The 26,283-nt window shown below is 42.8% G+C and overlaps 1 protein-coding gene across 1 annotated transcript; it reads left to right on the top strand.

Annotated features, from left to right (window-relative positions):
• Nucleotides 1-26,283, top strand: Slc5a8 (solute carrier family 5 member 8). The gene is made up of 15 exons (XM_005358199.2): nt 1-351; nt 5,526-5,591; nt 6,906-6,957; nt 8,784-8,851; nt 9,776-9,930; nt 12,898-13,038; nt 14,215-14,344; nt 15,675-15,763; nt 17,091-17,203; nt 19,006-19,073; nt 19,576-19,662; nt 20,560-20,765; nt 21,988-22,091; nt 25,730-25,809; nt 26,155-26,283. The coding sequence occupies exons 1-15, from the start codon at nt 1-3 to the stop codon at nt 26,281-26,283; spliced, it is 1,839 nt and encodes a 612-aa protein (XP_005358256.1).

The following is a 26,283-nucleotide window of genomic DNA, read 5'->3' as shown; positions in this document are numbered from 1 at the left end:
ATGGACGTGCCACGGGACATCGGTAGCTTTGTGGTGTGGGACTACGTGGTATTCGCAGGCATGCTGCTCATCTCGGCTGCCATCGGCATCTACTATGCCTTCGCCGGGGGCGGCCAGCAGACCTCCAAGGACTTTCTGATGGGTGGCCGCAGCATGACCGCGGTGCCGGTGGCTCTGTCCCTCACTGCCAGCTTCATGTCCGCTGTCACTGTCCTGGGCACTCCCGCAGAGGTCTATCGTTTTGGGGCAATTTTCAGCATCTTTGCCATCACCTACTTCTTTGTGGTGCTCATCAGCGCGGAGGTCTTCCTTCCGGTGTTCTATAGGCTGGGGATCACCAGCACCTACGAGGTAAGAGGTGGTGGTGGGGAGGCCTGATTGGATGTTCAGGCTCCAGAAGGAGTTTTCTGGGAGCATACAGTTTCTGCCATATGGGAATCTCTCCTTGTGGGTGCATCTCTGACCTCGACATCCCCTCCCATCCCCCCCACCCCTCCATTGAGACATGGGTCTTCTAAGGGGGGATAAATAAGTCCTTGGGACTGGGTTTCCTGATTTCAATTCCAAAGCACACTGAGTGGAACGGACAAGTACTTGCTAAAGTCTTTCCTAAAACGGGGTGTGTGTGTGTGTGTGTGTGTGTGTGTGTGTGTGTGTGTGTGTGTGTGTGTGTTGGAAAGGCTAGTTCTCTGAAAGATGGAGAAAGTTGTCCACCCAAGTGTTGAAGATGTAGGTCTTGTTCCAGAGTTTGCCCCGAGGCCAAATTCCACCACTTCCTTGCTAATGACCTTGGGCCAGTTACTTAGTTAACCTTTTGTACTGACATCTTCATCTCAAGAAGAAAATGGTACCACCAGCCTCATCCCAGCCTCATCCGGTCGTGGAGAGAACTAAGTGAGCTGATGCAAAGTGCTCCATTTAGAACAGAGCCTAGCGCAGAGCACACAGTAGATGCTGGACCAGGACCGAATGTAATCACTGCGACGGAGGTTAACCTGAGATGATTAGAGAAAAAAAAAAACAAAACCAAAAAACGTGGCATCAAAGTTCTTAAACAGCACGGCTGCCTTTTTGCATAAAGGTTGAGGAGACCCACACTTCATCTGTGGCAGCGTTCCTCTGGTTGTCTTTTTCAAGTTGCTCTCAGGAAAAGGTTTTTTCGAAGATGAAGAGCTTTTGGCTTGGTTTTACTTAGAGATGTCGAAGGTGTGTGTGTGTGTGCCTGTGCCCTAAAGAGTTCAGCCACCTTAGGGGCTGTCCTTCACCCAGGCCCCGACTGGAACTTCACAGACATGTTTCTAAGCCTCTAGACCATCAGCCAGAGGGCTAGGTGTCTCAGTTCGGTGGTTCCTCGGGCCTGGAGTTTGTGGCCTGTTTCCCTGAAGCGCAGGGTCATCGGAAGGTGGTTTCATAGTGAGGCTGGTTCATCTAGTGCTGGGCCCCTGCCTCCATGGCCTGGGTTCTAGTGATGTCATCCAGGTCTTGGCATGTCCCAGGCTGCCTTGTCTTAACTGTGGTTACCATGTTTATGGAAACCTAGTCTTCGCCCTAGGTGGGAGAGGAGGGAATTTCTATCGGTGAAGGGCAGTGACAAACTGGCCGTCCCAGGCCAAACTCAGACTTTGTTTGGTTTTTCAAAAACATTTATAAGAATCCCTGGTTGTTTTGTTCAATAAAAATGTTAATTTAAGAATCGAATGAAGAGGAACAGTCACATACAATTTCAAATGTCTTTCGAAAACTCAGAAGGCTGATGGCATTGAGCCCACATTTCCTATGGCTACTGGGTTTCCAGCAATAGTCACTGTTCTTGCTCTGTTAATACCTATACCGAGGTTTTTCATGCCTGCACCCTACTTTCTCGTGGCAGAGAAGTCCTTACCTACATCCATGCCTTTAAAAAGTGCACATGGAAAATGACCAGTGATGAGTTATATGACAACATATTTCTTAGTGGCCGTGAGGAGTGGTCCAGCATCTTCACAAGTGTTACCACCTGGCTTCTGTCACTCAGGGGGGCTTCCAGGTGTGCTATGCTGCGTGTGAACGCCTGGCTTCTGTCTCTCACATGCCTTACTAGGCGGCCTCTGCCAACACTGACGTCTGTGAGCTCTGACCTGTAGCTAACCAACTCTAAAACCTAGAAAAGGGCTTGACTAATCCGACAAGAGGACTCCAGCCCTGCCACAAGAACACTGCTCTCAGAACTCATGACCCATGCCTCCTTAGAGCGGTGACATTAACTCAACCAGAAAGGGACGTCTCCTTTGTTTCTAGTGGCGGAAGCTAAAATTAGCAAGGATTCTGGCTACACGTGGCAAAAAGCCAACGTTTGCTGAATGTTTAATTCATGCCGGGCACCAGCCTGCATGTTTAACACATATTATCTGACTCAACGCTCAACCAAATTCTTGCAAGGGTATGCTCAGAGCCACGTTTTTCAGCTGGAAAGTCTCAGAGCAAGTTAAGCCAGTGAGGGAGGGGAAAGGAATAAGGATCCATGCCAAGCCACTTACCGGCTACCTCTGGAGGCTCCGATGAGTTGGTTATAACCCCGAGCAGGGTTTATGCCAGCTCAGGGAGAACCGAGAAAGAGTCATAAAGGACCCTTGAACTTCACAGCGTGCTGCTGCTGTCCAGCTAGGGTGTCAGGTGTCAGAGAGAAGGAGGTCGAGCAGCTTGCTGGACCAGTTAATCCAACTAGTCATGGCAGAGGATTTCTTGGGGGAAATGCTTTGTGGTTCTGTTGAGGACATCTATGCAGGTACATTGTCCAACATATGAGTAATGGCCTCTTCATATTCTTGCTCAAATATGAACCGTATCTAGGTTTCCATTTCTATAGCCCAACTTGGTGGGTCACACGCATTTTTGCTCCATTGCTGCTGTTAAAATATAGGTCGGTAGGTGTTTGACAACGTCCAGACCCACAGATTGACAGCCTATTGCAGGGATCCACTGCAATTAATTGTGTCTTCAGGATCACCCAGGCTCTACTTTTATTTATTTATGCACATCAGCTGAAGCCTTCACATCTCTAAGTTATCCCGAGTTCCAAGGACGAGGGATGCTCTCTGTCCACTGTAGGTATCTATTATGCTGTACTTTTGCTTGTGAACTCTGTTCTTTAAGTCTGCTGCAATGGGACCAGGGTTTCTTTTCAGGTACCTATCTATTTCCTCTGTAATCTAGTAAAGGACCATGGTTTCTTGGTTCTGTCTTCAGTTGGTTTTGTGTGAGCATAAACATATTGGTCAGTTGATTTGGGGGACAATTTTAAGTGTAAAAACTTTCAAGCTATTTGGTTCAGCTCGCTCCAGTTTTCTCTGACACAGTCTCTTAAGCTTTGTGTGGTCCCAGCCACTGCACACATGGACCTAGAAAAGGCAAAAGGTTTCTCTACCTATTCATGCTCACTCACGCGCACTACAGACTTACTAAAAATATTCTTCACAAATAACACCCGTCTGTTTCTAGTTTCCGGAAACTTCACTCCCCAAAATGTCTTCCAAAATACCTTACCATGATTTTCATATAATTCACAAGGTTCATGGCTCTTTGAGCCCACTAATCTTTCTCTTTAACAGTTTACATCTCCTTATCCGTTTCTATTACTGGATACATTCCCTTGAGAAACAAAAGAGAGAAATAATTTCGTGTATGGCCCTCCTTTTAAACACAAGGAACCTGAGCTTGAGAGTGTGATGGCCTCAATCTCCTGAGTCAGGCATGGGACTGGTCTGGACCTGAAACTCTGCTGCAGATGCCTTGCCCTGTATTGGACGTTTGTCACCCGTCAGCTGTCTTCGAAGGTCTGATTGTCCATGCACCACATACTGACTGCATTTTAAACTCGTGGTCAGATTATTAATTTATCGATGTGGTTACATCCACAGATTCGGTGGATCAAAGTTTCCGAGCTTCTGTGTCCCATCCCCAACAGCGATTAGGTTACAAGCTTGGTCCTCATCTCTAACGTGGTTCCTGCTTCCCAATGCACACAGGAAGTACGTCAGACGTGCCAGTTGTGACTATGGAGCAAAACTACCCATAGGCCTTTCCATTTGCTGATTCGCTGATGCTAATTTCTCCTCCTCAGCGTGCTTCTCTGTCTTCCTCCCTTTTAGACAGCAAGGCTGGTAGACTTGATTTCTATTTGTGCTAATAAGACTCAAGTTAAATAGTACCTTGGCCTTCAGCTCCAAAATTTTGATTCTAACTCTATAATTATTATTATATTTATAATAAACAGACCATATTATAAGCTATAGTAGATATCAAGGAAAGTTGGAAAAGGTGGCAGGGTCTTCACTAAGTCAACAGAAGATGACGTAACACTCAAGAGACTGAGACAGAAGAGAGGGAAACTTGAGGTCACTCTGGGCAGCATAGTAAAACTGAATCGCAAAAGCCAAAAGCAAAACCCAAGCCAACCAACTGACCTGGGTAGCCAGAGTTGGTGGCCCCGGAGATGGTAGCGTATACATGTAAATCACGTGCAAAGGGCGCACGCCTTTAATCCCAGCACTCGGGAGGCAGAGGCAGGTGGATCTCTGTGAGTTCGAGACCAGCCTGGTCTACAGAGCTAGTTCCAGGACAGGCCACGTTTTGAAACCCATTCCCCAGCCTTAATTCCGATAGCCTTTTTTTGTTGAAAAAAAAAAAAAAAAAGAACAAGACCAGCCTGGTCTATACAGTAAGACCTTATCTCTGAGACAGAACGAAACAAGGCAAAGAAAGCAACAAAAACCTTGACCTAGGCGATTTAAGTTCGCAGGCTTGCCCGGGCACGCACGCGGGCGCGCGCGGGCGCCCACGCTGGCAGAGGAAAGAGTTTGAAGGTAGCTCACAGAACCTGAGAGGCCGAATGAACAGTTCCTGGAAATGGCAGAGCCTCAACAGCTTTTTCAGTCCTTAAGGTCAGGATCAGTCTGCGCCAACCCAATCCTTTCGCAGTTTAGTCCATGGGAAGGAGAAGGTGATTGGCTGTACTGGAGTCATGTGACTTTCTCTTGCACGGGGGGGGGGGGGGGGAGATAGGCAGGGCAGCTGGTGCAGATTTCCACCCTGAGGTAGAAAGAGGTTTTATTTCTCCATCCAATCAAAGGAAATGCTAAGAGGAAGGAAGAAACTATAGATTGCATGTTCTTTAGAGAAAAACAAAACAAAACAAAAACAAACACCAGGCTAGACTGTAACTCCATTTCTGTGGAATTTTCCGACTTTTCCAGGCCAAACTGGGGTGAAGAGCCAACTGATGATGACTGATAGGGGCATCACGAGGGAGTCTTCATGCACTGAGTGTGTGAGACGATTGTGTAACTGTTTATGTCTATTAAAAGTCACTGAACTATAGTCTAAAGCACCAGATTTGCCCTATGCAAGTAAAAGTCATTTTAGTGAAACAAAAACAGAGAATGCAAATAAGTGCGCAGTTCCTTTAAGTATCTCACCCTTTGTTTCCTGGGCCAATATAAAATGTGTTTAGAAGAGTCACGCCCCTGTTTTTCGATTTTTGGCAACAGTATTTGGAACTTCGATTTAATCGGTTCATCCGCCTCTGCGGGACAGTCCTCTTCATCGTCCAGACGGTGAGTTCCTCGTCGTTAATTTACTTCCTCTCTGTCCTCTAGAATATTTTTGTCCTTGGCACTCACTGGGTGAGCTTTGCTTGAGAAATACATGGAAGATAAAATGGGGATGGTTACAATAGGAGGGAATAAAAAAGAAAAAACAAGCCCAAACCACACTTGGCATCACAACGGAACCTGGAGATCCCTAGGTGTTTCAGCGAAGACATTACTTCCTGGAAAAACAAATACTGCCTTGGTCAAGAAATGGATATGGAGTTTTAGGAAAATATCTTCGTAGCCCTCCCCACCTGGCCCAGACTGACAGTGAGCACCTTATTTAAGGGACAGAAAGATTTGAAGGAGCTACATTGCCTAACAGGAGTGAGTCTCATATCAGGAAAACAAGTTGTAGATTTCTCGGTCCTTTTGCAGCTGATTGAATCACACACACACACTCTGACAGGAACACTTTAGGGAACAATTTGTGTAAAAATATACTTTATAAATAAATCAGCATTCTTGAGCTTGCCCTGCGGTGGTGGCGCACACCCTTAATCCCAGCACTCAAGGAGGCAGAGGCAGGCGGATCTCTGTAAATTCGAGGCCAGTCTGGTCTACAAGAGCTAGTTCCAGGATAGGCTCCAAAGATACAGAGAAACCCTGTCTCGAAAAAACAAACAAAAAAACCAAACCAAACCAAACCAAACCAAAACAACAACAACAACAAAACACACACACACAAAAAAAAACCTTGAGCTCTTAGACCCAATTGGAGCGGTCCAGTGATCCTGTAAAATGATGGATTATCATTTTTTAAAAGGTTTCATAAATTGTAGTGCAAATTTACACTTCTGTCTTAATTAAAAACTGCAGTTTTCAAAAATTTTACTTTGAAAGAAAACATTTAAATGGTTGGTTTGTGGTTCCTCTGTAGCTGGCTTATCGCGTTTGCAGAAGGCTCTGGATTCCATCCCCACCATTGAAAAAGAAAATGGTGATTAGCAGCAATATTTGAAGGCCTATAATTAAGATATTAGCTTATTATTCTTTTTTTGTAGTTAAGTATTTTAAACCTATGAAAACTGAGTTTAAGCGTAAGGTGGTGGATCAATAAATGTATCTATTTTACTAATTACCACACTTTAACAAAAGGTCTTCAGAAAAAAAATTTATGATATTTAGCCACACTATAGACAGAAAAGAAAAAAAATCGATTTCATGTCCATGTTATAAAAACACATTAAATATATTGAAAAGAATCAATTCATAATCGATTTTATAATTCTCATATGTACTTCATATTACTCATTGTTTCCCTTCTCTCTCCACTAGATTCTGTATACTGGAATTGTTATTTATGCCCCTGCCCTGGCTTTGAATCAAGGTACATTTATTTATTTTTGTTTATTTAGTTATAAACTGATTGGCCCACTAGCTCAGGCTTTTCTTATTAACTCTTATAACTTATTATTCTTGACTATATTAGCCACTTGGCTTGATACCTTATTCGGCAGTCACATCCTGCTTCCTCTGTGTCTGGATCACTACTGCAGACTGCGCTTCCCTCTCCAAGAATTCTCCTTGCCCTGCCTCTACTTCCTGTCTGGCTACTGACCAATCAGCATTTATTAACCAAGTACAAGAAACAAATCTTTACAGGGTAAAGCCTTTGTCCCACAGAACTCTGAATCTAATATCCTTTGTTTAGCTTTTTGTTCAGACCATTATCCATAACATGTTGTAACCAACACTCTAAACAAAGATAAATATCCAAAATCCATTTTTCTGCTAGTATCATGTTGCTTTAGTTCCTATGACAAGCATAAGATAAATGCAATGAAAGGTAATACCAAGTAAACTCTAAGTTTAGAAAGTACAATAAAAGTAAAAATATTCGTAAAAGTAAAGCATAAAGAAAAAAGGGTGAAACACAAGGAGCCAAAACTTAGAAAACAAATACTACAATGACTTTATTTTTGGATCTCAGAGGCTGCCAGATGTGCTGGTACTCAATCTCTGGACTTCTGTATCCTGCGATTTATGCTGTGGTTGCATCTGTATCCAAGCATCCAATGTCTGCCTGAGCTATCCTCATTTTAGGAGCTCCTCCCCACTTTTTTGTTTTCATGCTAGGGACCTCTGCAGACCACACTTAGCTTTTTCAGTCTGTATGCCAAGCAGCTTCTCCACAATTCTGGGGACTCCTCAGTTTGAATCCCCTCCCAATGTTTCCTAAGTTCTCAATGTTTCTTAACAATAGCACGTGGAGAGTTTGTAATTTCCCGGATGCAGGTCAAATTTTGGAACTATCTTCTAGGTAATAGTGAACATTTGCGGCTTCTTGGCTCTTAGCCCTTATTGCATATTCCATACTAACTTTGTAACTCTCTCTTCATTGATTGGATAGGCCGCAGCTAAGGAGGAAGTTCCTTTGCTTGACCATTTCATTACTCTGAAATGTCATTTGTAGGGGAATGGCAGGACAGTTGGATGGTTTCCCCCCTTACTTGTTAGTTTGGAAAGTAACAACTTGCATGTCTGAGGGTATTGTTCAGTTCTTCATTTTTAAGTTCAGGAGGTCCTTAACTTTACCCTTTCCAATTGTGTAGACTCTATAATGGTTCCAAAGTCAAATCTATAAATAGGAATATATTTGAAGAACTCTAACATAGCTTTATACCTTCTGTCCTGTTTATCCTTTATATATTATAGGTAACTTTTTTCTGTTGGCTTTTATTTATCCTTCCATTAAAAATATGTCCCTCCACTTCTTAGAAAACTGGTAGCAAATAATAGACTTCTCTACCCCGACTCTTATCTTAAAAGCACACATTTCAGGGTCTGATGAAGTAGCATGTTTATGTGAACCAATAGAAAGGTATGGGCGCTCCCCTTTGAGCCTATTCTGTTTGATGGACTACTTCCCAGAATCAAGCTGTTTCTTAGCTTAATTACAATAGAAATCCTTTTCTGTGAGTTTCATTTAGCCGGTATTGGATCTATGTATGGAGCCCGTGACTATAAACAAGCAGGATGTCTGTTGAACTTCACAAATACGATTTTCTACTCCATTTATCTTGGGGGCATGGAGACCTGAGTCTAGTTTTAAGCGCGCGGGTATGGAGCTTGACCCCTCCCCCAGTCATTCTTGAGAGGCGCTTTCGTTATGCACATTCCACAACCGAATACGTGTTCTCTTTTCTTCTGCAGTTACAGGATTTGATCTGTGGGGCGCAGTGGTGGCGACTGGGGTGGTCTGCACGTTCTACTGCACACTGGTATGTGAAGGGTGTCCCCCCCCTCCTTGCGTTGCAGAACTGGAAGTTCAAGGAGTCCTGCTGACCGCTCAGACTTACCCTTTTTCTCTGGGCTTCTCACAGTACAGCATTTTTGGGGGGAACATTTGGTCCTCAGATATGGATTACACACGAAATTTTCCTTTCGTCTGAACCATGGCGCAGGTCCCTGTTTTTATCTCTTGATTCCTGATTACAGTTTCCAAAATATTATAGACGTGTTTGTATTATACCTCAGCAAAGAGACTTGAGATAATGGTCTATTAACTATAGACACAGGTGACAAAATATATGTGATAGCCGTCAAGACATGATGCTGCTTTATTGTGTAGCAGGTTCTTTGCAGCAATGCAATTTTATGTGATCTTTTATAGTTTCTTTATTAACCTTTTATTTTGCTTGATCATCTAGGAATTAAGAGCCTTGCATAGAGCCTGTTTAAACCCAGGCCATAGAGGCTGAAGAGAAACACTGGTGACAGTGGCTAGCATGCAACAATTTTAGTGTCTTGCCAGACAATATGGGTATCTGGTACAAACACGATGACTTATAATTTAACTCTGAATTATTCCTCCAACACCCTCCTCACGCCCCATCTCTTCTGTCCAGAGTATCTATCTGGCCACATTCAATAGACCGTGTCTAGTTTTCTCCTCTCCTGCTTTTCCCCAGGCCATTTTCGCCTGGGAGGACCTTCCATCTATGCCTCTGCCTGTATTTAAGGGATAGGTTAAACATTTTCTTCTCTATAAATGTTCTTTCGGCATGACCGTCTCCTTTGAACGAGTTACCTTCTTGACCAAGTTCCATGTTTTGCCATTTGTCTAGTGTAGTACGTTCATATTTAGACAGATATCCAACCATATCTCATAGAAGTACTAATCCTAACACATTTTCTTCTCAAAGGGTGGCCTTAAAGCAGTGGTCTGGACAGATGTTTTCCAAGTTGGGATCATGGTGGCTGGATTTGCATCTGTGATCATACAGGCTACAATAACTCAAGGTGGAATCAATACAATTTTGAGTGATGCCTCCAATGGTGGCAGATTAAACTTTTGGAAGTAAGTTGCTATTTACCTTCTGGTTAATAGAATGCATCTTTTGTTTTCTCTGTAACACATAGTTTTATTGGACTAGAAAGTTTTCACTGGAAAATAAATAAGTCACTAAGGGTGTGGCCTGTAAAATTAAAAGTTGGCCAGTAAGTGTTTGGGGAATTTTTGCCAGTTTTTTGAGGGGTTAAAGCCAACTGATGCCACTGGGTCATATAGTATTGTGATGTTTCCTTCTTCAGAGAAGGACATTAGAGCAAAATAAAGTCTGGAACAGACTAAAGGAAGGGTATGAAAAATGGCAAAAGGTGAGCCAAGGAGCCCTTATGAGCCAAATGCTGAAGCACAGTAATTTCATTTGAATAATGCTTAATTTTAACAAACACAGAGAAATTTTTTGATGTCATTCTGGAAATGTGTAGCATATTAAAATAACACTTTGTTGAATAGGATTTCATGTATGAATCTCTATGCATTATTTCTTAAACACTGACCATGTTCAGGTGGAGCACATCTTTAATCCTAGCACTTGGGAGGCAGAGACAGGTGAATCTCTCTGAGTTGTGAGGCAGCCTGGTCTACAGAGTGAGTTCTAGGACAGCCAGGACTACACAGAGAAACCCTGTCTTGAAAAACCAAAATAAATAATTTTTAATTAAAAAATAAATAAAACTGACCTGAAAAGCTATGGCTGACATTTCAAGTGACAGCCAGGCACAGACTAAACATGTCTAAACAATGGAAAGCCTGGCTAGTCCATCCAGAGCATAGCAGACAACTGAAGAGAATTAGGAAAACACCTACCCCTTGGTTCTATATAGTCACCTTGATGCATCATGTTCAGTGTGGAAAGAGGCTCATTTTGATCTGGACCTTATTCTCTTTTCTTTAAATAGTCCTAAGTTGAGGTTGGAAATATTCATTCACTAGTGGAATGAAAGAAAAAAAACCACTTAGATGATATTTAAAAGGTGGCTCTTTGTGTCTTTTAAATATGGCCCTCTTCTTTTGAGAAAGACCTTTGCAGAAACCAAACAGCACCACCCCATTCTCCTGGAGGAATGCATGTCAGGGAATCACCTTCAACTGTTTGCAATACTTGTTTGTCCTTTTACTTCAAAGTTCAGATCTGAACCTTGAGCACTTCCAGCTGGACTACCTTGAGCTATGGTCCCTTCCATAGCTTGGGCAGAACAAGAGGATACTTTTAATTGATATTTATTCAGACTATTTAATGAATAAAGCATAGTTTCCCAAAAATAAAGTCACATTGGTTTTACCAGGAGAGGGGAAATGGATCAGAGGAATTGGAAATAATCAATTTTTGTAGAAAACAGAAGAATGGATAAAGAAAATGTGGTACCTTTACACCATGAAGTACTACACAGTGGTAAAAAATAATGACATCTTGAAATTTGTATGCAAATGAATGGATCTAGAAAAGGCCATATTTAGTGAGGTAACCCAGACCCTGAAAGACAAATATAGTATGAACTCACTCATAAGTGACTTCTAGATATAAAGCAAAGAAAAAAAAACCAACCTACAGTCCACAACCCCAGACAACCTAGACAACAAAGAGGACCCTAAGAGAGACATACATGGATCTACAAAGGAAGGAGACAAAAAGACAAGATCTCCTGAGTAAATTGGGAGCGTGGGGGTCATGGGAGAGAGTTGAAGGGGAGGGAGAGGAAAGGAGAGGATTCATACATCAATAAGAGATCCTTTCAGATAAAAATTAGGTACTTTAATAATCATATCTTAAGACAGCTGACCACCGAATGATAATGAAAGATCCAATGTGTTTTAGACTCTCCCAGAATGCTCCTTATTATCTACAGGATAATTGGAAAAATGTCTTTTCTGATTGAGAAAAATGAAGAAAAGAACTAGAATCTCCGAATTGTTTCTCTCTCTCGTTAGTTCCTTCAAAGAGCTCACTGAATCTTTGTGGCTCTTCTTTTGGTTAACGTGGTAGATAACTCTACAGGAGAAAGAGTCAGAGTGCCCAAAACTCTTGGAATTTGACATAAGATGTCATACCATGGGAAAAAGCAGTGGTTCTCCACCTTCCTAATGCTGTGACCCATTAATACGGTTTCTCAAGTTCTGTTGATCCCCAACCATAAAATTATTTTGTTGCCACTTCATAACTGTAACTTTGCTACTGCCATGAATTGTAATTGTAAGTATCTGATATGCGGGCTATCTGATATGCGACCCACAGGTTGAGAACCACTGGGAGAGAGGCTCTCAATCTCATAATTTCTGGAAAGGGCGAAGGAAAGCTTACTTTGTGGGAAGTTCTCAAGTTCATATTTATGGGGAGATGAGTAGACTCCTTCCTTCCAAGGTGACATATTGGAAAGAGTTAAGAGGTGCTTCAGATGAAAGTGGTATTTCCTGATATTGGCTTATGTGCCTGCCACAAAGTGGGTTGAAACTGTTAGCATTTGCACACGGAATTGTAAGAAAGCGTGGTTGTAATGATGTAATCGTTTCACAAAGTATGTACCGTGAGAGTGCATTGACTTCTTAAGCTTAACTGTGGCTAGACACGTGCTAGGGGATGAATTATGTCCGCACAGTGCGCTAAATTGTATTTACTTTGGTATGATATCTATTTCCGTGACATTTCCGTGGTACACTTTGATCCCCTCTCCCTGGTATAGCGTGGCCAATTAGTTTTACAGTAGTCACCTAACACTATGGGAGAGCAATTTATCTAAATGCTCGATGTGATAAGAACATGTATTTTCTCCTAATCCCATCTAAAATCCCCTGATATCTGGAAACATCATTGTCTACTCAATTGCATTTAAATGAGAACATTTGTATTTTGACATCATAAATTCGGACGTCTTTATGTAAACCTGTGAGTGTACCTGCTTGCATCTAAAGGTTTTTCTAGGAGTATTTTCTTTTGTCCCTTGCAAACAATTTATATCTGCTTTCCTTTTCTTATTCATGCAGTTTTAATCCTAACCCTTTGCAAAGACACACGTTCTGGACCATTATCATCGGAGGGACTTTCACGTGGACCACCATCTACGGGGTCAACCAGTCCCAAGTGCAGAGATACATCTCCTGTAAAAACAGATTCCATGCAAAACTGTAAGCCCAACTGTGGTGTAGGCATCATTGATAACTACCATTGCTCTTATGGGAATGCTTCCGTAGTCAACTTTAGTTCAATTTTGAGTCTTTTGTATCATGAAACGCCAAAAAATAAATGATGAACCAAAAGACCAGGTTTGGCTGGCATGTGGTTCTATAGTTGAGCACAGAGTGGTACTAGATCTTCTCAACCAAGAATTGAAAATATGTCTATGACTTATTAAGTAAGATACTCTCATCAAGTCAATGTCTCAAGAACCTATGGGAGTTAAAAAAAAAACTATAAAGGAGAGCTAAACAAAAGAATGATTACCTGGCTTGCTAGAGTCCCACTAAACGACTTTATATATGGCTTTTATCATGATGAAGTTTAGCATCCACTTAGAAAAGCATATGCAATCTGGAAACAGTGAGATGACACTGGACAGAAATATAATTTCCTCCAAACAATGGAAAAGCAATTATTTGAGCTTGGATGTAGTAGCATACGTTGTATTATCAGCCTCCATCATGGGTTATGATGCCAACCTCCAACTTGCTACCTGGATGGCATTGTACAAATTGCATAATTTCACTGAGCTTTAGTGAGTACACGAAATGCTATGACCACGTGGGAAGTTGGGGAGAACTCTGTGTAAATGCCCATGTAAATGTCCATTTCTGCTCTAGCTGCTGGGAGGTGAAGAGAGAGCTAAACGGTGAGAGAGAAAATGCAAGGTGTGTGTCTTGTCCTTCATGGACAGTCTTGGACACTGCTTTGCAAAGGACTTTCGTGGGTTGATATAAAGATGCTGACCATCTTTAGCAGTTTATAATTCAACTACTCTTTAAAGGAGAATGAGCCAGTAACTGCTCTAGTGCCTATTAAAATCCTTATTTAATAGTAAGAGGCTCAGGGTATTATAATTAGGTACTATTATAAAGTCATGGATGCCTGTGGATTTCAAGTAGGCGGACACATTCACTGAGGAACAGCATCCACCCGAAGGGTTTCTAGATACACGGTTGGTTGACATCAAAGAAGTCAATTCGACTAGAAATCATTTCTGAGAGTCAAAATGTTATGTGCGCATATTAAGACTAGTCATGACATTGTCTCTTGTTCTTGGATAAGTTTTCTTAGTCTTTGGGATAGGAAGTACAGCTGTCATTTGCTGGCACCCTCTCCTTTAGGTCCCTCTACATCAACCTTGTAGGTCTCTGGGTGATCCTTACCTGCTCCGTGTTCTGTGGACTCGCCCTGTACTCCAGATACCGTGACTGTGATCCCTGGACATCTAAGAAAGTGTCGGAAGTTGATCAGGTTTGGAACCACACCTTTCTCACACGGGTACTGGGTACATGGCCAAGCATGCATGGTGTCAGGAATAAAAGTTCCGGTCCCTGTAAAGACCCAGCAAAGTGGGCACAACACAACCAGACACCTTCCACTGCTCTCAAGCGTTCGGCAAAACGTGTAGTGATTTCTGGATCTAAGACTAAACTGTTCAGATACCAGGAGAAAGGTCAAGCCAGAGACAAACTCAGGGTTGGAAGTAAAAAAAAGCAAACTCAGTTAACAGAAACTACACACAAAACACCATACCATAGAAGCTTGTGGGTATTGTGAGAGAACCCTCTTATAAACAGTCTTGCAGTTTTAATTTACTTTGAAATTTTGCATTTGCCTGTTTTATTTTATGTGAGTGAGTATTTTGCTTATATGCATGTCCATGTACAACGTGCTTGCCCAGTACCCCCAGGGGTCAGAAAAGGAAGCGAGTCCCTGGAACTGGAGCTGCCAGTGATTGTGAGCTGCCGTGTGGGTGCTAGGAACAGAACCTGGGTCCTCTGCCAGAACAGCCAGCGTTCTTAACCACTGAGCCATCTCTTCAGCCCCATCTGCCAATTTTAAATGTAGAGACTGACTAAGGAGGAAACAGTGTTTGCATCCTACACATAAAGATTCTGTGTCAAGAGTCTTGCCATGCTGAACTTCAGTTCCACAGCACTATGACCCCAGTTTTATAGATAACAGTGAATCTCAGTGAGCTATTGGTTGTTTCTGTTTTGTTTTTGAGACAGGGTCTCCCTATGTAGGTCTTGCTGAACTGAAACTCACTCTGTAGACCAGGCTGGTCTCAAAATTACAGAGATCTACCTGCCTCCACCCCAAAAGTCCTGGGATTAAAGCAGTATACCACTAGGCCAGACTCAGTGACGGTTTTGATTGGCACAAAGTCACATGGCTAATAAGCAGAATTATAGTGAGAATTCGCTGGGACCATAAATAGGCCAGACACTCTGGTATAGGCTTTATTTACACTCTATTTTTTCCTTTCCACCATTAGACTCTGAAGCAAAGTATTATTACTTTGCTTTAAGAACAAGGTGCAGGGAGGAGATGGGTAAGCAGCTAGCCAGCTGAGACCGTACTTCAGACCCAGGCTCTGCCCTTATAACTGCGGGATTAGAAAATGAGGATTATTTTAAATCAGTTTTTTAATTTATTCTTTGAGAATTCAAGCAATGTATTTTGATTTCATTTCTTACATCTCTAGTATCTCTCATTTTTGGAAGAATATGAAATTGGCTAGGTATTAATTTTGTTTAGTAGCAACTAATACTTGGGTGTAAATTTTGGAATTTTTCAGCTTATGCCTTACTTGGTGCTGGACATTTTGCGAAATTATCCCGGAGTTCCCGGACTTTTTGTGGCCTGTGCTTACAGTGGGACCTTGAGGTAACTGTGATTCTATGAAGGGGTCATTCCCGTAAGGACGTAGGTTTAACCCTCATTGTGACTGATGCATGAGAAAACAACCTGCAGGAAGCCATTACTTATTCTAGACCATGGCTTCAGAGTGTTCAACCCATACTTGCCTGGCTCTAGGCACTTTGACAAAGGTGGTGGAAGCATGCGCTGGAAGACCTTTTCCACCAAAGAGGCCAGCGCAAGGTAGAGTCTCCAGTGATATATTGACTGTGACCTGTTTCATCAAGCAGGCTCTACATCCTACCCACCTACCCTCCCCAATAACGCCATCATGGCATACCCCAATTTATTTTGACCTGAAAATGTCATCGAGATTAATCTCCCAGGCATTTCCCTATCTAATCAAGTTGACAATTAAGATTAACCTCAGAGTATCTTTCCTTTCTCATTGGTTACTTCGAAAGGCAAAGATGAATTCTGGGCATGGTCACAAATGGCCTAAAAGCAGCAAACCACTCCACGTGTCCCTCTGTGGGTTGGCTACCTGCAGGGCTGTTCTCCTGGCATCAGGCTCCACACTCGACCAGGACCCTGCTTTCTAATGCAGCATTGCACACCCAGTACGGTCACAGTGATGATGATCACCTGATGGGGGCTTTCATATTTGCTGAATATTAAACATCAGTGGCGTCTGTCTTGATTGAAACATGTGTGAGGCTAAACCATGGTAACCTGCAAAAGCAGACTCAAAGCCCCTAATTACACGTTGAAAACCGTACATCTTCTAAATGTTTTTATGCACAAAGAAAGCCTGTCTTAAAGTCGTTATGTGATAATCTGAGTGACAGGTGCAAATTCATTTTCTAGATTCAGAAGACTGACTGGGGATTAGAAACATTCCTGCCTCATCCTTTACCTCTTGCTGTCAAATCTACCTTTGTGGCCTGACTCATTCATGAAAGATAGTAGCTTCCAGAAAGAGAGTAGTATGGTCATTAAAAAGAAAAGAACATGGTTCTATTTCAATTGTTTTATTATTTGGTGTGCACGGGTGTTTTGCCTGCATGCAGGCATGTCTGTGCACTTCTTGCATACAGTGCCCTCAGAGTTCAGAAGAGTGCATCAGGTCCCCTGAGACTTGAGTTACAAGTGGCTGTGACTCTACTACTTCAGGTACTGGGAGTCGAACCCAGGTCCTTACCAAGAGCAGTTAGCATGCTTCAACCCCGAGCCAATGCTCTAGCCCCATCTGCTTCTATTTTAGAAGTGTCGGTTTGCTTTCTTTTTCCTCATTCCCACTAAAAGTATCATAAAATTAACATATTATAAACCAAAGCCTTTTCCTCTCTTGTAGCACGGTGTCCTCCAGCATCAACGCCTTAGCTGCGGTGACCGTGGAAGATCTTGTCAGACCTCACTTCAAGTCACTCTCAGAGAAGTCTCTGTCTTGGATTTCCCAAGGAATGAGTATGTGCCCGCGTTTCCTTTCCCATGATTCCATTTGGGGGAGGTTTGGCTTTGTTTTGGAGACACCAGAAATTGTCCCCTGAAGACGTATAAGTACTTCTTAGTAAGAATACATAGCCAGGAACACGCCCTTACGATGCTAAGGGGTGATCGTATCTACCATGAAGATTTGGGCACTAATTCCAACATTTAAGATGGCAGTGGTGGGTGTACATTTGTAACCCTGGCTCTCAGGAGGCTGAGGCAGAAAAACCATGAGTTCATGGGTAGCTGAAGTTAGTCTCAAAAAGAAAAAGACTATCTAATCATCAGGCATCACTGAACCACAGAGGACAATGCCTCAGGATTCCCTTTGGTTGTCTCTGACAATAATTACTCATAGTGATGAGAATATTATTGTTCTCCCTCTTGCTCAAGCTTGCTCAAGGGTTTTTTTTTTCTACGCAGCTCAGCCTGACTTTGCACTCATGATCCTCCTGCCTCATTCTCCTGAGTTCTGAGGTCACATGTGTGTGACACCACACCTTGACTTCCATTCCTTTTGAAGGGTTCTATGCTGTCATTACACTGAATCATATGTAGTCAAGGGCATCACAGACAACATGGCAGTCTGCTTGACTTTGCATGAATTATGGGCACCAAAACTCATAATGGTGAACATTTATGGCTTACTAGATTGAGAAGAATTAAGTTAAAACAGAGGCACAATGCTATTTATATTTAGATTAAGCCCTAACTACATTATTACAAGAGTCCTTTGAAGAAAACAGGTGTTTTCTTTCAGCTGGGATTGGATAATTTACATAATATTCTTCACAAAAGTATGAGTTCTGGAACGAAGAAGGCGGCGGTACCCACAGCAGAAGGAACGCACTAATTTTAGGATAAGAAATAGCCCATCTGTCATTTTTTTCTTTTTTTTTTTAATTTTGAGCATGGGAAATTATATCGGTCGATTACTGTCAATTTTTCTCCAAATGGATTTTTTTTTTTAAAAAAACAAACAAGCAAAAAAGCCAAAATGCTTTAGAGGGTAGTATTTCTTAATTTTAAAAGCAACATTTTCTGAAGGGAAAGGAGGAGGAGCAGATCTGGGGGAGAGGGGAGGTGGGGGAGGGGAAACTGCAGTTGGGATGTGATGATTAAGGGGTGATGATGATGATGATGGCAACAAGGAAATTTTCAAAGAAAATGAAGGTGAAGAGAAAATCCCTAGCAGTTTCCAGCCGGTGGTGTGTTGAGAACTTCCGTAAAGCAGTTTGGGGGAAGGAGCGTGGCATATGATATGGATGAACGTGACCTTTCTTTGCTAGTTTACCGGGGAAGGCGTGGGTGTTGCTGGTGGAGATTAGGAGAGGTCTAAAGAACCCAGACCACAGGTCGGTGTGGATTACCACTTCCCAGAACAAAGGAGCTCTGAGAGTCAGAGGCTCCCATTCTGGAGTTTGCTCCCCTCTTCCTCCTCCACATTGTCCTGAGCAAGTCCTGCACCTCCTTTTATAGACAAATGTTTGTGGGGGATTAAATGAAAGACACAGTGGTGCTAAGTTTTAAACCCCCTGTAGTTAATTCCAGGGATTCCTTTCTTACATAACCCCTGTTGTGACTAATCCCGGGCACAGTGTAAGGGCTTTGTTTGTCTTCTTTGGGCCTCCTTGCCTTGTCTTGCTGGCTTTAATGTGTGTTCTGTTCTCACCTCAATGGCATTATCCACTTTGACTCCAAGGTGTGGCACTCATTTTATTGCAGACAGTCATCCTCTGGGTTGACACGCGTGCACTGTCTTTTGTGTTGTTCTGTAGGTGTGCTGTATGGAGCACTGTGTATTGGGATGGCTGCTGTGGCATCGCTGATGGGAGCCTTGTTACAGGTAAGAGCTGAGGCCAAAGCCTGGAGTTAGAGGCCATCATGAGTTACCTGCTGCAGGTGCTAGGAAGTGAATTCAGGTCTTCTGCACTCTTAACCACTGAACAATCTCTCCAGCCCTTTGTTGCCTATTTGAGGGTGCCTGAAGGGATGGACAAACCAATTGTGGTGGTGCACACATTTAATTTCAGCCCTTGGGAGGTGGAGGCAGGAGGATCCCTGTGAGTTCAAGGCCAGCCTGGTCTATATAGTGAGCTCAACAGCCAGGGCTAGAGAGGACCGTGTCTCAAAACAAACACCCAAAGGAACAGAAGACACTTAAGATAGAGAAACAGAACCTCCCAGGTGTCAGTGACCTTCATCAATGACAAGACTGCCATGAATAAAATTATGATTTATTTTTCTCGAGGAGGCTGAGTGGTTTAATGCCTTCCCTGATGAAATTGCTTGAAACTTTGTGCTTGAGTTTGAGATTTCTAACTGTTGATTTTGTGTTCGTTTTGCAGGCAGCACTCAGCATATTTGGCATGGTTGGTGGGCCGCTTCTGGGCTTGTTTTCTTTGGGCATCTTAGTCCCCTTTGCTAATTCAATTGTAAGTATAGCTAATGGACATAGCAAAAGGTTACTTTTCCGGCTACTTTCTTTCCCTTCGCTGTAAAGACATGGTCGCTTTGAGGTCTGCCATTAGTTACTCGTCTTGGGGACTGAAGTGACGCATTTTGACTTTGGCGGAGTGTACTGTGAGGAGCTGTGCACTGAAGACCCTAAGCAGGTCTTGCATGTAGGAAGAGGAATGGAAACTGTCAAAACCATGCAGTGCAGTTTAAATGCTCATAATGTAAATAGACCAACACCTCTTGCACATTTTACATTATTGCCCTTCTTAGAATTGAGTATCTAGGCTTTAAGGAAGGAGAGCAACAGGCTTAGATTTAAAGAATGCTTTCCGTCAGAGCACAGCAAAAAGAGGCAATCAGATCTTCACCATCATGACCACACAGTTTGCTCTTCTGGCACTTCAAGCCATAACTTCTCTATGTCATTCTAGTCCTGAGGGGGTGACTATAATTGGGAATATTTTTTGGAAAGAGGTAATATCACTGCTATTTTATCTAAACATGTCTGTGTCTGGAAATATGAAATGTGTTTAGAATAAATAAAATCCAAATGGCTTCTCTGAAAACCAACAGGAAGTCCATTTCCCTTATAGGAGGAAGTTCTGAAAAGACCTAGAAAGTATGTAAGTAATGTCAGACATTTATAACACATTCATTGGTTAGATAAAGAAGGAATGAGGTTAGCGAGTCTCTAAGACTCTGGGCAGAAAGACCAGGGATCTGTGGTGACCTTGACAAGACGCAGAGATACTGTAAGGGACGGGAGTCAGATTGGAGACTGGCCAGTTTGGCTTTGACCATTTTGAAACTGACTGTAACTCATGCCAAATCTACCTCAAAGAGAATGACATTGTCTTTCTCTTGTTTCCCAGGGAGCGTTCGCAGGTCTGTTGGCTGGATTCGCCATTTCTTTATGGGTAGGAATTGGAGCTCAGCTTTACCCTCCGCTTCCTGAGAGAACCTTACCGTTGTCCCTGGAAGTCCATGGCTGTAACATCACACACAACGGGTCAGACTGGATATCGACCACAGAAATGCCTTTTTCCACAAGTGCTTTCCAAATACACAACGTGGAAAGGTATGAGCTTCACGTTCTGTCTCCCTGTTACCCGTGCCAAACAGGGGACTCCAGATGTTCCGCTTTTGTTTATTTTTTGTTTTGTGTATAACACTGCTTTTTTCCCTAACCCAGAAATGGGTAGACCCCTGCGGCTTGCTTACTCCTACAATAGAAGGACAGCAAGTGGCCCAGCTGAAGACTCAGGGAGCCATCTTGTGGCTGCCTAGGCAGGGTTTCAAGCTTTCCGAATTGAGTTGCATTCTTTTAACTTCCTAACAGTTGATGAACACATCTCTGTGATTTCAATTTTAATTTTCTTATGGTTAATGAAGTTGACCACCCTTTAATACAGTTATCGGGCATCCAGATATTTTTGTCATTTGCCTTTTGAGAACTGTTTTCCAATGTTCAAAATAGTTTGTCTTTTATTCCTTTTTACTTAGGAGTTGGTGATATACTCTTTATTCAAAATATGTTTTGAAATTTTTTTCTCAATCAAGAGGTTTCATTTTTACTTTTTGCCAAGCTTTTTTTTTTTTTTGTAAGAAATCATGGCTTATCTTTGTCTATATCATTAGTCCTTTGTGGTCTTGTTGAAGAAATCATTGCCTACTTTGAGGTAAAAAAAAATGTTCTTCTAATTGTTTTTTAAAGACAGTTTCTTTGTATAGACCTGGCTATCCTGGAACTCACTCAGTAGACCAGGCTGGCCTTGAACTCAGAGATCCACCTGACTCCAGAGTGCTGAAATTAAAGATATATGTCATCATGTCTGGCTATTTCCCTAATTTTTAAATTAAAAGTTGCTTTAGTCACCTGTGAGGAATAGCATAGGATGCTGATTTGATCACTCATTGGTTATTTATACATTTCAGGTAAGAATTACAAGAAAACAATTATTTTGATGGGGCTATGCGCTATCTTTGTGTGTCAGGGATCCCACAGAAACCCGCCTATGCCAGGCTGTAGTGACTTAGGTGACTGTGGCCTCACGCTTTAGGATTCTCCTGAGCCAAAGAATGATGGTACCTTATTCTTGCAATAATTAGTGTCCTTTTTCATGCGCGCAGTCAAAGTGAAGCCATATTTTAAATTCCTGATTTAATAGAGATCAGACCAGTTAATTAGGGCATTAAAAGTGGCTAAAATTGCATCCTTACTTTCAGGATAACTGATACACACACTCGTTGCTGTTAGGAACATGGCGAACTATTATAGTTACACTTTTGGTATCTTTCAGGACTCCGGTGATGGACAATTGGTATTCGCTCTCATATCTGTACTTCAGTACAATTGGAACGCTGGTAACATTGTTGGTGGGGATGCTCGTCAGTTTACCAACCGGTAATTATCTTAATTCTTTTTCTGTTCACTTTTAGAAATACAAGTTCCCTGGGTTTGATTTGTAGCTCTTTGCAGCATGTTACTGTGATTCTATTAATGATTTAAATTAACTTTTAAAATTTCACTCATGGAGTATTTGAGAGCCTGAACTCAAGGCAGAAGAACTTAACCCATCGCTATCATAATATTGGTTCTGCCATTTAAGAGCTACCTGGATTCACGCAGGGAACACTAAACAGTCTACTCCGAGCCTTAGCCTTGTTCTGCAGAAAATGAGGACGAGGACAGGTCGCTGTAAGGTCACACTAATGCGCACGAGAACACCGAACTGCATAGCTGCTCGTTACACAGGGAGAGCCGTGTGCTCGTCTTGACGACATCTTAATACCAGGATGTCTCCATTGTCTATTACAGATTCATTCGTTGTAAATGCCAAAGATGTGCACACATGTAAGGAGCAATAACTATAATGTTCATGTGTGAACATCGTAGAAAGCCTTTGAGAATGCGCGTGAAGAGTCAAGTTCTAATAATCAGTTGCTAATGCACAGAGTCTAAGCTTGTTTACCTGGAACAGAGGTTTTACCTGAGATTTTATTTTGTTCTCATTCCGGGCGTGTTCCTGGCCCCCTTCCTGTGTCGTCCTGTCCCACAACTTCTCACTTATGTTTGTGCCTCTAGTTGACTTTTACCTTTCTAATAATTTGTTTTTTATTTTTTTAAGTTTCATTTTACATTCCAACCACAGCTCTCCCTCCCACCCCTCCTGCAGCCCCCCTCATCTCCCCTTCTCCCCTCCAAACCCCACCTACTCCTCCCAAAGGGTAAGGGCTCCCATGGAGAGTCAATAAAGTCTGACCCATTAGGTTGAGGCAGGACCAAACCCCTTCTGCCTCTATCAAGGCTGAGCATGGTGTCCCACCACAGGGAATGGGTTAGTTTATTGTTAAATCAGTTAATATTTTTATTTGTATGAGTGTTTTACCTGCGTATGTGTATTGCACGGCATGTTTGCTTGGTGCCCACAGGGGCCGGAAGAAGGTGCCTTATCTTTCTTTACTTGTGATTCTGAGCCACCCTGTGGGTGCCGGACACCAAATCCGGGTCCTCTGCAATACCAGTCAGTGCTCGTAACTGCCAAATCATCTCTCCCACCCCCGTGTTCATTCCTTTAGCTGAGTGGATGCATCTTATACAGCACATTCTTGAGTAGGACAGAGAGGAAACGAGGTTTTGAAAAATTCACGTGTCTTAGAAACGACTGTGCTTGGCTGCTAACTTGAATATAAATCCTATTCTCAAACATCTTAATCTCTCCTCTCTTGTGAGTGCCAATGCCAGGCGACCTGCTAACCTTTCCAATGGCGGCACGTTTTTCAATGGCCTCTTGCCCTATGACCCTTTAACTCTGAACTCTCATATCTACCCATCCTGGGCATTTCCTTAAGCTATCCTTTTGCAATTTCTTGCTATTTTCTGCTTTATCCTTCTGGAAACTCCTGTCCGTCAAATGTTTGCGTCTAAGGAAGTCCCACCCCCCATTTTCTTGTCCCGTTTTTCCTGCTTCCTTTCTCTTTTAGATCTAATCTATGAATATCTTTTTTCCCAATTACTTTCCCAACAATTCCCAAAGAAGCGTTTGGTGCGGTTTGAGAATGGACTGTAGGGGAGGAGGGCAGGTAGATGTCCACGTGAGAGATGCATATCGATACAGATTATCGTGAACGGGATTGAGGGTTGGTGGAAGTGCTGGCTCCAACCCCCTCCCCCCCTCCCACAGTCAGGAGGAAGGCAACACTGCCCGCCTTACCGTTACTCAGCTGTCGCACGGGTTGTCCAAACACGTGGTGTTGCCGCTTGGCTTGCACTACCTCAAACTGGCAGCCTCTGTGGTATCCGACTGGCATTGTTGAATTTTGGTGTCCAGGTAGCCCTGCTCTCAATCTTACCGCCTCTGGGTTGGCAATGATAATGCCTGCCTTCACTTTCCAGAAGGATTGTTAGAAAACCCTAACTTAGTAGCACCTTATTACTTAATCTGTTTGGAGAGGTACGATTAATTCTCACAAATTAGCCAGTTATTCACATCCGAACTACATCTGTACGGTTTCCTTGTGTTTTTATCCTTAGCCTCTATTACCCCCTCCTGCTTTCTCTCCCTTTCAAAGAAACCAGGGCATCAGAGTGCTCCTGCTAACATTTCCTTTTCTTTTTCTTAGCTGCTTTAATTTCGTTAACTGCATGAAGCGGTGTTCAGGAGGGCGGGCAACTAGTTTAAAAAAAAAAAAAACAAGCAAAATCACGTTCCCTTCATTGATTTCACCAGCGAGCCATTCCTTCCCCGCAGCTACGGTGTGAACCTTGAAAAACACTGTGAAACATACACTTCTGATGGTCTTTCAAACAAACTGTAGAGTACTAGAGAGCTGTAAGAATCCAGGCAAATACCCTTCACAGGCAGTCAGCTCCATTTGACTCTTGGCACTGAGTTTGTTTGGGTCAATAAAACAGGGGTGGGTACTATGGTAATCCTCAAACTTTAGCAGATTTAAAAATCACCTTGAAGAGAGGCGTACATGGATCTACACAAGAAGATGAAAAAGATAAGATCTTCTGAATAAATTGGAAGCATGGGGGTCATGGGAGAGGGTTAAAGGGGAGAGGGGAGGAAGGGGGAGTGGAGAAAAATGTATAGCTCAATAAAAACAATAAAAAAAATCACCTTAGAAATCGGGAAAAATCAAGAGTTCAGTGGTCCTGCCGTTCCAGTTTGGTCTGTCCAAGCTGAAGGGCAGGGGTCTCAGTTTTAAGCACATCCTCAAAGATATATTAGATAGTGGTGGTGTGAGGACCACATGCATGATTCGCAAGTGCATCTTACTCGGTTCATCAAGACAAAAAAAAAAAAAAAAGACAGACAGAAAACAAGAAAGGCCAAATCAAAGGATTAGTTTCTAAAACAGAACCTTAGAGAAGATGTTCACAGTTACAAAAGTCAGGAAAAGTAGGTGCACTGGCAGAGGGGCATGGGGCAGAGGCAGAGACAGAAGGGTGGAGGGGCAGAGGAACAGAGGGCAGAGTGGCATGAGGCAGAGGGATAAGGGACAGAGACAGGGGCAAAGGGGCAGAGGAGCAAGGGGACAGAGTTGGAGGGGGAGAGGGGGAGGGGACAGGAAGGAGGGGGCGGGGAGAAGGAGCAAGGGTGCAAAGACTGGCAAAGGGGTAGAGGGGCAGATCCAGAGGCAAAGGGGCAGGGGTCAGAGGTGGAGGCAGACAGTTTACCACTTTATGGGTGGGTTGTGTGGGTAGCTTTCCCTACTGTTATCAGGATAGTCAGCTCTTCACCCAGGTGGCACCAGATGAAGCAGGTGGGTTTGGATTGGGAGCCTTATCTCTCTGCATCTGTTTTATGTGGACATTGTAAGATTCATATTCATCAGCTAGACACTTGTAGGAGCTGAGAGCTAGGGACAGGGAGTGGTGGCTAGACCTTCAGGACCTTCAGGACCACTTTCAAGGTCTTCTTTGCATTTGATGTGTGTATGAAGCCGAGTGTTCATAAGCCAAAAGCCTGCATGATGGGGGTCCCATTGCCATTTGTGTCTGTGTAACCGTGTAAATAATGGCTTGTTTTTCAGGAGGAAGAAGACAGAATTTGGACCCCCGATTCTTACTAACCAAACAGGACTTTTTATCCAATTTTGATGTTTTTAAGAAAGTAAGTTAGGTTTTGTTTATCTTCAATTAGGGAAGTGGGGTTTTAATCTCTGGAATAGAACACCAGTTAGTCCCCAGCCTCTTTCCTCAACAGGCACACAGCACGGGTATGTCTATGCCTCTATTTACAGGTGTACAGTTAATAGATAGGAACTATTGAGAGAATGCATGGGTACCCATAGCCAAGGTGTCTAATGTACACCATCCATCTTCTGCTGGTTTATGTTGGTTAGCTATCACTCTCCGTCAGGAGATAGAAGAAATGAAAACCCTAGTAACAATTATCTGTCATTGAACAAATTCAAGTTTCCTCCTGAAGAACTTTTCCATGTAACTTTCTTTTCAGAAGAATCATGTTTTGAACTACAAGTCGCATCCGTATATGGAAGATGGTGGAATTGATAACCCCGCCTTCAACCACATTGAACTGAACTCCACGGACCACAGTGGCAAGATCAATGGGACTCGCTTGTGA

This window comes from Microtus ochrogaster, chromosome 24, assembly GCF_000317375.1.
Source record: "Microtus ochrogaster isolate Prairie Vole_2 chromosome 24, MicOch1.0, whole genome shotgun sequence".
NCBI lineage: Eukaryota > Metazoa > Chordata > Mammalia > Rodentia > Cricetidae > Microtus > Microtus ochrogaster.
The sequence above is the reverse complement of the archived record's forward strand: the minus strand, read 5'-3'. Positions and strand labels throughout refer to the sequence as shown.